Below are 12,141 nucleotides of genomic sequence, written 5' to 3' on the forward strand. Positions count from 1 at the left end.
CACAAAATGTTAAGATCTGGCAGGACAAGTAGCATGCAATTTTAAAATGTCAGAAACCCAGCTATTTATGAGTTTTCATGGTAGGAAATACTTAGCAGTTCAAGGTAAGCATTTTCAATGGAAAGATTTTGTTTAATGTTCTCAGTATTTTACAGCCACAGTCTATAGTCCACGAGAGCTTCAGAATAACTAATAATTAGTTCCTGCTTCTACCTTGTAAATGCCAGTGAATCCCCTTACAGCCTTCTTCAAGTGAGAGCTAAGTCTGATTATAGTATCTGACTGCCATGGCTTTGTAAAGGCAGGTAAGTACAGCACAATAAGGGAGGGAACAGAAATTGGAGCTAGAACTTTGGCTGAAGATCTCCTTGAGTTTTACCAAATTCAGTTCCAAACCACAGCCCAAACACAACCCAATTTTCATTTCATCATTGCTAATGGAGACATGATCTCACTGACCCCAGGCATTCTCTTCAGGCCCTGTCTGTGTTACAGAGCACCATCTACTAACCCTGTTACATGCTGCTGCAGGAGCTGTGCCTGTGCCCCATTAAAAGTTAATGCCATCTCATATATTGGCTGGGGACTTTCTAAATGCAAACCACAGTTTAAAGAGGTAGCTTTACACTGTTACACTTGTGTTTCTAGGACTCTGTAAACAGCCTGGAGACACTGGACATCCAAAAGTTTGCTGAATCACAAGTTGAACATGATGTAAGAAAATCATACCGTTGCAATAATAAAAAGACTGACACCATTCTGAACTGTAAAGCAGGTAAAGCAATTTATTAATTAGTCTTGGCATTGGCAAGGCATCACATAGAGCAAGAGACTGAGGCAGCAGGGGTTTCTTAGCTGAAAGAAAACTGGGAGCAGAGGCATTACTCTTTAAAAACATAAAATAGTTGCAAAACATAAGGGAGTAAAACTATCTTCCATGTCCATTGCCAGCAGGAAAAGCAGTGATAGGTTTATACCAGGGAATAGCTAAGTCAAGTTAGTGTAGGGAACACCTTTGAACTGTAAAGAACAGTGAGGCACTGAACAAGAGGAAAGATTAGAGGAAATGTTAGGAATCTGTCACTGGAAATCTTTGAGAACAGGTTAGACAAACATCTGTCAGGAATACGTAGATACAACAGACATGACTGACACTAAAGGAATTAGCCCATCCCTTGAACTCCATTCCTGCTCTGTGTTTATTGGAACCTCTGGGAAAAAAAATCTGCTAAGACTTCTTGAAGGTTTTCTAAATTATAGCTGTGGGGATCATCTGTGTTTTGAATCAATCCAAGGGAATCGCTGTTTGTTGGAATGTCACAAAAGGCAGCAGTGATGGCACTGGCTGCCACCTCTGTACCTATAGTCTCAAAAGGAATCCCATTTACAGTAGTGTATCTGCAAATCTCTTAAAAATAAGTTTTATATTACCTCTGTGTTATGGGAACTACTTTTGCATTGGAACTCTAAGAAAAAAAAAGTAAAACTACTCCATCAAGACAAATAGGACGGTGGGGAATGGATGCCCTTCCAATTCCAATAAAAAAGAAAAATCTTGTCTGGCATATTGTGATACAATAGAAGATTGGTTTTATTTACCAGATGGATAGACAACATGAGTAATGATCTGTTCATCAGTAAAACAGGAAAAAATAGCAAAAGAAAAACTTCTTTCAAAGTGTTTACTGACTTAGCAGTCTGACAGCCTTATCTCCCTTCCTCAGCCGTGCTTTGTGAATCAGCAGCAGTGACATTTTCCAGCCATCCCCTCATGAAAGCCAGTGGAAAGGGTGATGAGAGATTTCCGCTCCGTGACCTCGCCCTGCAGTGGGACAGTCACCACACTGCCTCTGGCATTCTTTCTATGAAGCACTGCGGTGACAGCTGAAGTTGCTTTCCAGAAGTCATCTCATCATCTCATCATCTGACAGCATCCAATACCTTAACTTTCCTTAGCACAGGAGACAAACTACCTTGAATTTCCTACTTTTCTGAGTTTTCCAAGCTGGTGACAATGGCAAATTATCTTGGAGTTACCTCAGCAGTGTCTTTCATCTGGGTTATGATGTTCCTGGCTCAAAATTACTTTGTAACAGGTATGTCAAGTTCCACTTTTTAAATTCTTGAAAAAAGTAGCTGGATTTACAAACAAAAATGGGGGGAAGGAACGTGTGTAAAAAAATGTGTCTCTAGCAGAGGAAGCCACAGGGCTTTGAGAATACAGTGCAACAAAATCTGGCATGTAGGGAAACTTTCATTGTTGGTCTAATTCAATTGCTGTAAATGCTGAAGCCTTTGAATCTAAATGCCACAGAAATGCTTATTTTAAAGATCTGGTATTGCATTTAGGATTAAGTTCAGATCTATTGAAATGTAACTTTATTTTGTATAATTTTAAATACCAGAGCAAAATATGACACCTATTCTCTTTCAAATTCCATTATTAACTTGACAGAATCCATCCTCACTGCAGTAGCTGCTGGGATATCTGCAGAAGCACAATGCACACCAGAAGCCTCCACTGATGCTTCACTGTTTTCCAAGGATTTAATGCTTGTTCTAGTTCTGTTAAAGAACATATACAGTTACTGCAGACAATTGATTTTCTCACCTACTGAAAGACTTCTGGACTGAGTGAATTAGATGCTCAAGTCCTGTTGAAATTCCACAGGACTGGAGTACCTAACAACAGCGGTATCCTCTAGCAAAACCAACACTACAATTTCCACTGGGGGAAAGGAGAGCTTGAGGAAGTAACCTTCCTTGGGACACCTTCTCATGCACCCTCACGGCTCCAAGAGCTCTAGTTAAGCTCAGGGCTGATCTCCAGCTGTGTCTTGGAGCTATTTTGTGGTAGTGATTTGCTGTCTGGGCTTTTTCCCTCCTGTAGTAATTTGCTGTCTGGGCTTCACATATGGACTCTGGATTTAGGCTGTAGGTAATCTTGTCTCCAGGACAGACTTCAGGCATGTGTAGAACCATCTCCTGCTGTTCCCAGATGGACTTTCTGGATGTCTGACTCGTTGTCTTGCTCTCTGGCAGTGAAGCCTGCCACCATCCCCACTGTGGTGCTGTTGAGGTGCTGTGGGACTGTGCCTGTCACCCTCTGCTCTTGGCCCCCTTCCTTGTGGAGCAGCCTCATGCTTGCTTCTCCCTGACACCAGCAGCCAAAGGGAATTCTAATAAATCAGAGTGAAGGTTAGACACAAGGCAAAGAGAAAAACAGCAGCTGCCCCACTAAAAAAACCAAAAAAGGGAACTATTACATAACAAGGCCGACATCCACAGCATACAAAAACTGAAATTTTCTTCCTGTTCTACAGCAACTTTATCTTGCTGTGAGATTTGTCTGTCTAGGTCTTCTCACTTATTTCAGTAAACCAATTTTTTGACCCAAGACCAAAATACTGAGCAGAATGTGCCAGTACTAAATAGAGTAGAGCTTAAAGTATAGCTATGTGCAGCTTGTGGACCAAAAAGGATAATGTACTTCTAAAGGATTAGTGTGCCTCCTGCACAAATTCAGTCATCTTTAGAACAGAGTTCAGAGGTGATTTAATGACCTGACACTTGAAGAGGCTACTGTTCTCTTTCTGGATTCCTTCCTCACAGTATGAAATTCATAACTTTTACAAAATGTATCATTCAATCACTGTTTTGTTTTAAAAGACCTAGCAAATTTTAAGGCACAATTTTGGTCCATATCCTAGAGTCATTTTTCTTATAATTTGCAACCTAAGTTTCTGGCACTGAATTTCTATATTATGCTGTGTATCTAACCTGCAATACACATGTGAAAATATTTGTCCTGTATGATTGTAGCAGTTCACAAGTATCTCGGTAATTTTCTAGGATTTCATTAAGTTCCTTTCATTCAGCTGCTCAGCTTTATTTGAAATTTGTAAAGTTGGTCATCGAGAAGCTTCCTTTCTCAACATTACATTTTTTTAAAAGCTCTGTTGGCTCAGATCTGAAGATATGAAAATAATAGACTAAATAAGGTAGACTTGAAGTCCTTGCTAACAGCACACACAGCTTCACTGAGCACCAGGGCTTCTCTGCATCCCCCTGCAATGTGTTTGGGCTTATCTTCAGGTCAGGGCTGGATGCAGCCACAATTTTTCTGAGGGGGACTGCTCGAGGGTTCAGTGGCTTTCCCTCTCTGCTGAGATAAAGCCACCTGATTCAAAGACAGCTCTTCCAAATATTTAAACTAAATGTAAGGACAGCAGAGATGCATCATTTTCCAAAAGCCATTTCCAGCCCCACCACATCCAGTGGGAGCAGGAGCTAAAAGCCTGTCTGGTTTCTTAGCACTCCACACAAGCTGAGTCACCTTTTATCCTCTTCTCATCACAAGAGTAGCTTGGCTGCCAGTTCTATCTTTTCATTCATAAAATTCAGTTTAACTTGTCTTGTTAAGAAGTCATGGGGTGGATTTGGAGGCATCACTTCATCCTGCCTTGAGAGTTTATGGACTGCCTGTATTCTGAAGCACAGATTTTGTGAAATGCACGTTAGTGCACGCACCTAGGGAATACAGTCTGACAAACATATTGAGCAAGGAAGTAACACCTGTGGCTGGTGGTTATCTGACATGTCTGTAATGAAATGCTGAAATGTTTCCTTTGACAGGGCAATTACTGTATGTAACTCCAAAAGAATCTTTTTCACTGCATCCAGTGAAATATGGAGGCAAAATAGTAATACCCTTTATCCTTATTTGTGCCAAATCCTGACTTTTTGTCCTATGCCCTAACACAGATGTGAAAGAAGAGCAGGTGTAACCTGAGCTATGCACTTGCTGGTGCAGGTGTCACAAAGAGTGTGCCAGCTGTGGCTATTTAAAAAGCTGGATGAACTGCTTGGAAAAGTGCTACATTCACCTGGCCTATCTCCTCTTTTCCTGCTGCCTGCCAAACACCGTAAATGGAACACTTGACAGTGGCTGAAGGATGGATGCATCATGCAAAGCTAGGAAAAAAAAAAGCAAAAAGAGTTTAGGAGGAATAAGGAACATCAGAAATGATAAAATATTTTTATTTTCTTATTGGTATATTAATTCAGTGGAAAATTATGTGTAACTCCTTTGCTGTTATGTACCTTACCATCTCGATAAGAAAGGTGTCATAACAGAATCAATGCCTTGGTGCAACAGCTAACTTGAATTCATTTTTAAAAAGAAAAGAGAAAAAAGGCTGTATATGCATTTAGTCTAATGACAGTCAAGCCCCTTGAAATTCCAGACTATTGTGTTTAAAAAATACATTCTATTTTTAAAATATGTCTTTTATGCTAGAAATTAGTTTTCTGCTATCCTCAAGCTAGAAATTTTAAAAAAAATTTTCAATTCAGTTGATCTTAAATTCTTCATGAGGAATAAATGTTAATATTCAAATACTAACCTTGACTATTTTATGGCTTAATTACAGGTTCCATTAATTCACCTTGCAGGATCAAGGGTATAGGAATTTATCTTGATCAGAAAGCGAATTTTTCAGAAGCAAGTAAAGGATGTAATTCATTCAACCTAGAGTTGGCAAGTAAAATACAAGTTGAAGAGGCTTTGAAACATGGCTTTGAAACATGCAAGTATGTGCCATCAGTTAGTGGCCCACTACCTTTAGTGAACGCCTTCACACACAGCTGAGGCCGGTGATAAATCTCATACTAAAAGCACTGATCCTTTTTATTGTAGCTATGGATGGGTGAAAGATGGATTTGCTGTTATTCCTCGGATAACATCCAACCAGAAATGTGGTCAGGGAAAAACTGGAATAGCACAATGGAATGCTGGCAAGGATAAAAAATTTCATCTCTACTGCTTCAATTCCTCAGGTATGTAAGCATGACAACTGCATTTTCTGTGTGTTTCTGATTATATTAGATTTTTTAAATCTGCAATAAAAAATCATAAAAGTGAGTAATTTCCTATGATTTGTTGACCCTTTCCCCCAGTCTTAAACATTGTCCAGCTGTTCTTAGCTCAGAAGCTTCCAAGAAATGCAAAAGGTGAATTCATTTAATCCCAATTAACAATGTCGTGCTGCCATTAAAGCTCTTGACAAAGAGTTGCTTTTCCCATTACTTAATGTTGACTCAATGCTTTTAATATGTATTGATTATTTGGGTATGATAATTTAAAAAAGAGTGACTTAATCTTTAATCAGGGTGTCTGTGTGTAAAGTGTGTGTCTGCTCTTGCAAAAAGGCTAAGAGTGGAGTACTTCAGGAAAATTGGAATTTTTTTTTTTTTAATAAAGGGAGGTCTATCCATTAAGTCAAATTAAATTATAAGCCAGAACTGCCAAGAGATCATAAAATTAATTAGATTCCTAATCAGTAAAATCCAACAGTTCTTTTTAATTTGCATCACCCTAAGTGTGAAAAGACCCGCCCTTCCCCTCACTGGCTATTTACAGACTGAAGTCCAACAGTAGAACTTGGGCCTTGATATATCAAGTTAGATCTCAGGACAATAAGTCAATATTGTTTCTTAATGGCTTCTACTAGAAATAAGTAACTAGAGATGTTACGTTCCTACTTGTGTCTCATATCTATGGTTATTACATGACAAATGTATCAATAATTAGAACAAAAAAATGATAATTTCATTATTTATAATCAGTTCCTAGACTTTGCCAATGAGTTTTAGGTAACAAGAGCAAGAGGATATGTAAAAAATCCTGAAAGTTTTCAGGAACACTGTGTGAACAAGGGTTGGAAAGCAGGAGAAAGATGGAGATGCAAAGATGTAAAGACCTGAGACCCTGCCTGATGACTGTGAACATTGGAGGCTCCCAAGAGACTGAGGATAAAGCTGCAGAGAGAAGGCTTATGCCACATTCACTGCATGAAATGCCTCTTATTCTGCATCAAAAGTGTTGGCTAGATTGGGTAATGCTAAAGAGGCAGCGAAGAACTCCAAATTGTTTGCTTTGTTTTGCTTAAATTAAGAGAAAATAAATACATATATACTGTTAGAGTAGGTGAAGAAAGTAAAGCTTGCTCAATGGGTAGAAAACCATTAAATGTATCTTTCACATTGGGATGATTGTGCAGTCCTTTTTCTTAATTTCCAAACTGTTGCCTGTTCTAGGCATTTCTTTCCATTTCCTTCCATTTCATTTCGAAGTATTTGTCAGAAGCTCGTTTTGTCAATTTTCTTGTGCCATAAAACTTGCCAAAAGCTCTTGAAAAACCATAGTGGGAAAAGTGTCAAGCCCCTGCCCTTTGGCATTTCATTCTGTAAAGATGACTGCGTCATCAGACTTCCCATGGGGATTCACTTGGAAACAGCACATTCATCGTTTCCCTGGTATTTATGTCAACCTGGTTGTTACTTTAGTGAAATTGTTATAGCTTTACATAATGCAGAATTTCACCAGCAAAGTAGAATTTTCACATTTTCACAGGAGCCTGATTCAGAACTCAGCTTTTCCAATTCCATATAAAACTTCACTTGCGCCTACATTTTTATACAGACAACATCCACTTCTATTAAATTACTCAATTTCTGGAAATTACTTATTTTTCTTCAAACCTGAAGTTTTTTACTTCCCATTCTCTCCTCCCCACTTACAATCAAATCTCTTTATTATCTCACACTGGTGCCTGATTTATTTGAAACTTTTATGGGCTACATTATTTTACAGGAAATCAAATTAATTTTCCAAGTATCAACAGTACATGCATATATTTTGAACTTATATATATATATAATATAATTGAAATACTTTTTAACATTGAATCTGCAGTTAAGCTGCTCCCTGCTCTGTGGGAGTTTATGCTGTTGGGTTTTATGTGCAGTACTACTCTAAGTAGTTTTCATGAGGGATATAATCTTTGGTATAGAATCATAAAATGAGTACCACAGTTACTCAAAGGAGTGTGTGTGAGTAATGATAAAAGCTGTAGAATCTAAGTTGTAACCACAGGTTTGAAATAGGATATATTTGCCTGGTTTGGGTAAAGCTTTTGTGAACAAAACAAAAAAAAAATTCCAGAAGGGAAAGACTGAGGAACAACTTCAATAAATGTGTGTACAGTATGTACAAAACTGGCATCCAACACAAATTTTATATATTTCTTTTCCCTGCTGCAGATGTCCAGATTAATTCATGTCAACCAGACCCAACTACAACCTCATTTCCTTTATCAACTGCATCAAGGGACTTAGCTGCATATTCAGCCTCTGATTTGACGGAGAACATCACAACAGTGCCCACTGAGACTGTGACTGAGTCAGAACAATTCCTGAAAAAGAGATTTCGTGTTGTATGTGTGACTGAAACGCTCTTGCCAACAGAGGGGCCCACCACACCAATGCCAGAGGAGCACTCGCCCACTGACTCCCCCAAGCACACTCCCCACCTGGCCTTTAAGAATGATGCTGTTGTTTTTGGAGGTAAAGGCCTTATGTGGTAGTTATTTAATGAAAAGGCTAATTATGTAGCAGCCAGTAGTCAAACTGTTCAGTGCTGTTTTTGTTTGCTGCTCCAGTGTCCATTTTGATAAAGCTGAACCTGGAGGCAGAATTAGGAGTGTTTTGATTTTGCAGAACAAGGCTTATAGGGCAGAGGATTCAAAAATAGCTTTTAAGAAGAACTAAGGTCGAATTTTATACTTTATGATAAATTTTAATATTAAATGGTGTAAATTCATTCTGGTTAATGTGATTTGGGGTAAAAAAATTTCTGAAGAAATCTTGGCAAACACTCTCAGTGTAATGGAAAGCTCACCAGGCTTTTAAAACTAAAAGAAGCCAAGAAAGTTTGAAGGAGAATTGTTCTTGATATACAAGGTGTGAGTAAGCAATCCCAATGCACAGCAGTGGAGAAACAGACCAAATGTGGGGAAAGGCACGCTAACTGTAAGAATAGCTAATAACAAGAATCTGTTCTTCAAGCAGGTTGTAAAAACCCTCCAATGAGCAGATTAGACAAATATCTGTCAGGGATTGCCCAAATACCAGTTTTAGGCTATCCTGAAAGAAATGAGCAGGAATAACTCACCTTTTGATCTTCCTAATATTCTGTTCTTCAGTTCATGTGTATGTACTCTTATAATAGACTGCTTTTAGAAGAATCCAGACTTTTGCTCTTAAGCCTTCAGAACATCAGCTTTAAGTACATAAATAAAAAACACTGTAAATAATAAATATCACTTTTATCTCCAGGTATCCCCACGGCACTTCTTGTACTGGCAATCATCTTCTTCATTATTTCTGTTGTTCTAGCAGTCTGTTATATCAAAAAGTAAGTTGCTTTTTTTTTTTTTTCCCCTCTCTTGGAGTGAACTAACTCCTAGAGTGCAATCACTGAATATTTAAAATACATACGAAAGAGCAGAGAAGTAATGATGATAACATAATAGTGTTGCACAAATTTTAAAAATCTTAAACCCTGTTTTTATGCAGATAAGTTTGTTGTTGCTGTTGCCACTCCCTGCTTTAAAAGGAACACAAAAAATATTGCCTACTTTTAATTGGTCAATCATGCCTAGTGTGAATCATTTCCAATTGTGTCAAAATAGCAACACTGAAATGTGCATCTGTTGGTACATTAACCTGTTTATGCAGTTCTATCCTTTTTTTTTCCTGTGTCACACTCAAGGTAAAAGTTTTTATTATTGCACTATGATTTTGCTCAGAAAAAAAATAATTGTTGAACTCATTTGTCAGACTTAGACTTTCAGTACAGTACATCATTAAATGCTGCTAAAAAGTGTGCAGTTCTCACACCCTAGCCCAGACAGCTTTATCATTGTGTACCACAAATCCTGAATACACATTGTATGTTTTTTAAAAAAATACCAAAATATTTCTTTAGAAAGCACACTGCTGGAAAAAGCACAACGATCTAGCATGCCACTATTCTCTGAGAGACTTCTGCATTTAATTCTAGCTGTTTGAGTACTACCAAACTATACCAGTCTTTCTGCTTTACTATCTTTTTTTCTTTTTAAAGGTACAAGAAAACCTTACCATTTTTAAACAAGAATCAGCAAAAAGAAACAGTTGTAACTACCGCTCTGAAAGAGACAAAATCAAATGACCAAACACCTGAGAAGGAAACACAGAATAATGGAAATAAGGTAGAAGAGTGTAAAACTAAGCCTGAGGCCACAGTAAAATGTCTAGAAGCAGAAGTTTAAAGGGAAGAATGTACAGTTCTTGATGGAAGTATGAAACAAAGCACACAGAACTTAGCAGTGCTTTTAAACATAAGTGATTGTAAATACTCATATCTTTTCTATCTTTAACATATGAAACCTTGGTTTTTTAATAATTACATCTTTGGCAACAAATACTCTTGCAGAAGAACATGACATCTTATTTACTTGAAATAAATTCTACAAATCCATATTACAGCTCATTTTTCATCTTTAATAAAGAAGCAATTAGAAATATGCTATTAACAACATGCACTACATTAACTATTTGCATGGACTTCAGATCAATATATAACAAAAAGGTTTTTATATCTGGCTGGAGGATGTCTGCTAGCCTAATGCCTAAAATAAAATGCTGACACTGTAGTTCTTTCTCATGTAGATTAGCTTATTTCCATTCAGTAGTTGCATGCTGCTTTAAAAATGTCTGTTTACAAACAGAAGAAACAGTTCTGTTTACAAGGGAGTAAAAACTCAAAGGATTAACCCACTGTCATTCAAATGCCCAAAGAAGGGTACAAAGATGCTGATGTGTGTGTACATATATATATATATATATACACAGCAATGAATAACTTAGATACCTTCGTTGTATCATAATTTACTCTTTTATTTATTGAAACCATTATCATTCTTCCACATGAGATATTTGACAGAGGGGGACAAAAAATCCTTGAACAAGACTTATAATGGAGATCTTTTGTGTGTATTTAAGTGTGGCTTTCATAATAAAGGTCTCAGGTGATATGGGATGTCTGTAGTGCTCCCTAAAAAATAAACTGTGGTGGATATGTTTGTCTGGACAATTTATTCTCATGAAAACTGTCTCATGGTAAAAAGAATTCATAGAACCATAATGTTACAGAAGTAGTTGTTGTTATAACAACACTAGCAGTTTATCAAATATTTTCCTGAATAAAGAATTTCGATAACTTATCTTTATGTTTGAAGGAGGTTGTTACGCCAAAGAAAGATTTTTTTTCCTCCATCAGGCAGCTTTAAAAGCATAGTCTTAGATGATAATAATAATTTTTAAAATAGCAATAGAACTGGTCGTCACCTATATTGTGTTTTCAACAGCGTAGGACACTGGATTACGAACTTGGATATTTTTCGATCACATAAATTTTAAAATGCCCAGTGTTCATACATTCCACTAGTAATGATTTATAGTGTATTTCTAGCATTATACTGAAGAGATTCCCTGGGTTGTTTTTTGTTTTCTTTTTGCCTTTTTTTTTTTTTTTTTGATAGTTCAGAAATATTTTATGGCTCCAAGTGATACAGTACAGCTCTAAAAACTGCTTAGTTCAGATGTCCATCAGCAGAATTTTAGCAGAAAAATGTGCAACAGTGAACAGCGCTAGACACAGCTTTCCCAGCCAGTTAAGTAACTTCTCTCCTTGCAAAATATCACAGTAACACCTTGTGTCCTGAAGGGAAGTGCTCTGTGAGGAGCAGACAGCACAAGGAAGGCCATCAGGAAGAGCCACAGCCACCAGTCATGAAGGTGCCAGAGTAGCAAAGAGGCCTAAGGACCCAGGCAAACATAGTGGATTCCAGGTAGTTTAGGACATTTTTTAATCTCCCTTCTGCCTCTCTTTTCCATGTTTTAGATATCAGAAATTACCTGTTTCTCTATTCTTTTCCCTACAGCCAAGAGATAATGTTGCTTCTGTTTCAGAGCTAAATAAGGCTGCTTTTTTCCCCTGAGCTGTTTACTTGCTAAAAAAAAAAATTACCCTATTTTAATAAGACATTGCCTTAACATCTAAGTGTCTTATTTTATCATGTACCTTAAAAACTCAGCATTCATCCCACTGCTACCTGACCAATGCACATGGTTTGATCTGCCCCTCCGTTTCACTACACAATTTATGCCAACACCACAATGGCTAAAGGAGCTGTTACACTGCTGTGTATGGAATAAAGGCAGCTCTAAGTACTAATCATCAAGGATTTTATATTG

The 12,141-nt window shown here is 37.5% G+C and overlaps 1 protein-coding gene across 1 annotated transcript; it reads left to right on the plus strand.

The window, feature by feature from the left end:
• The first annotated feature begins 311 nt into the window (after positions 1-311).
• On the plus strand, positions 312-10,963 carry LYVE1 (lymphatic vessel endothelial hyaluronan receptor 1). Its single transcript, XM_068194609.1, has 6 exons — positions 312-2,096; positions 5,433-5,592; positions 5,699-5,838; positions 8,104-8,406; positions 9,178-9,256; positions 9,968-10,963. Exons 1-6 carry the CDS (start codon positions 2,015-2,017, stop codon positions 10,152-10,154), a joined length of 951 nt encoding a protein of 316 aa, XP_068050710.1. The 5' UTR covers positions 312-2,014; the 3' UTR covers positions 10,155-10,963.
• Positions 10,964-12,141: the final 1,178 nt, after the last annotated feature.

The sequence above is a fragment of the Anomalospiza imberbis genome, chromosome 6 (assembly GCF_031753505.1).
Source record: "Anomalospiza imberbis isolate Cuckoo-Finch-1a 21T00152 chromosome 6, ASM3175350v1, whole genome shotgun sequence".
NCBI lineage: Eukaryota > Metazoa > Chordata > Aves > Passeriformes > Viduidae > Anomalospiza > Anomalospiza imberbis.

Bases quoted from the DNA above. Each gene is read 5' to 3' on its own strand.
- LYVE1 (XM_068194609.1), top strand. From the start codon at position 2,015: ATGGCAAATTATCTTGGAGTTACCTCAGCAGTGTCTTTCATCTGGGTT. The intron at 5,839-8,103 runs GTATGTAAGCAT...TCCCTGCTGCAG, and splicing joins CTACTGCTTCAATTCCTCAG to ATGTCCAGATTAATTCATGT. The intron at 9,257-9,967 runs GTAAGTTGCTTT...TTCTTTTTAAAG, and splicing joins GCAGTCTGTTATATCAAAAA to GTACAAGAAAACCTTACCAT.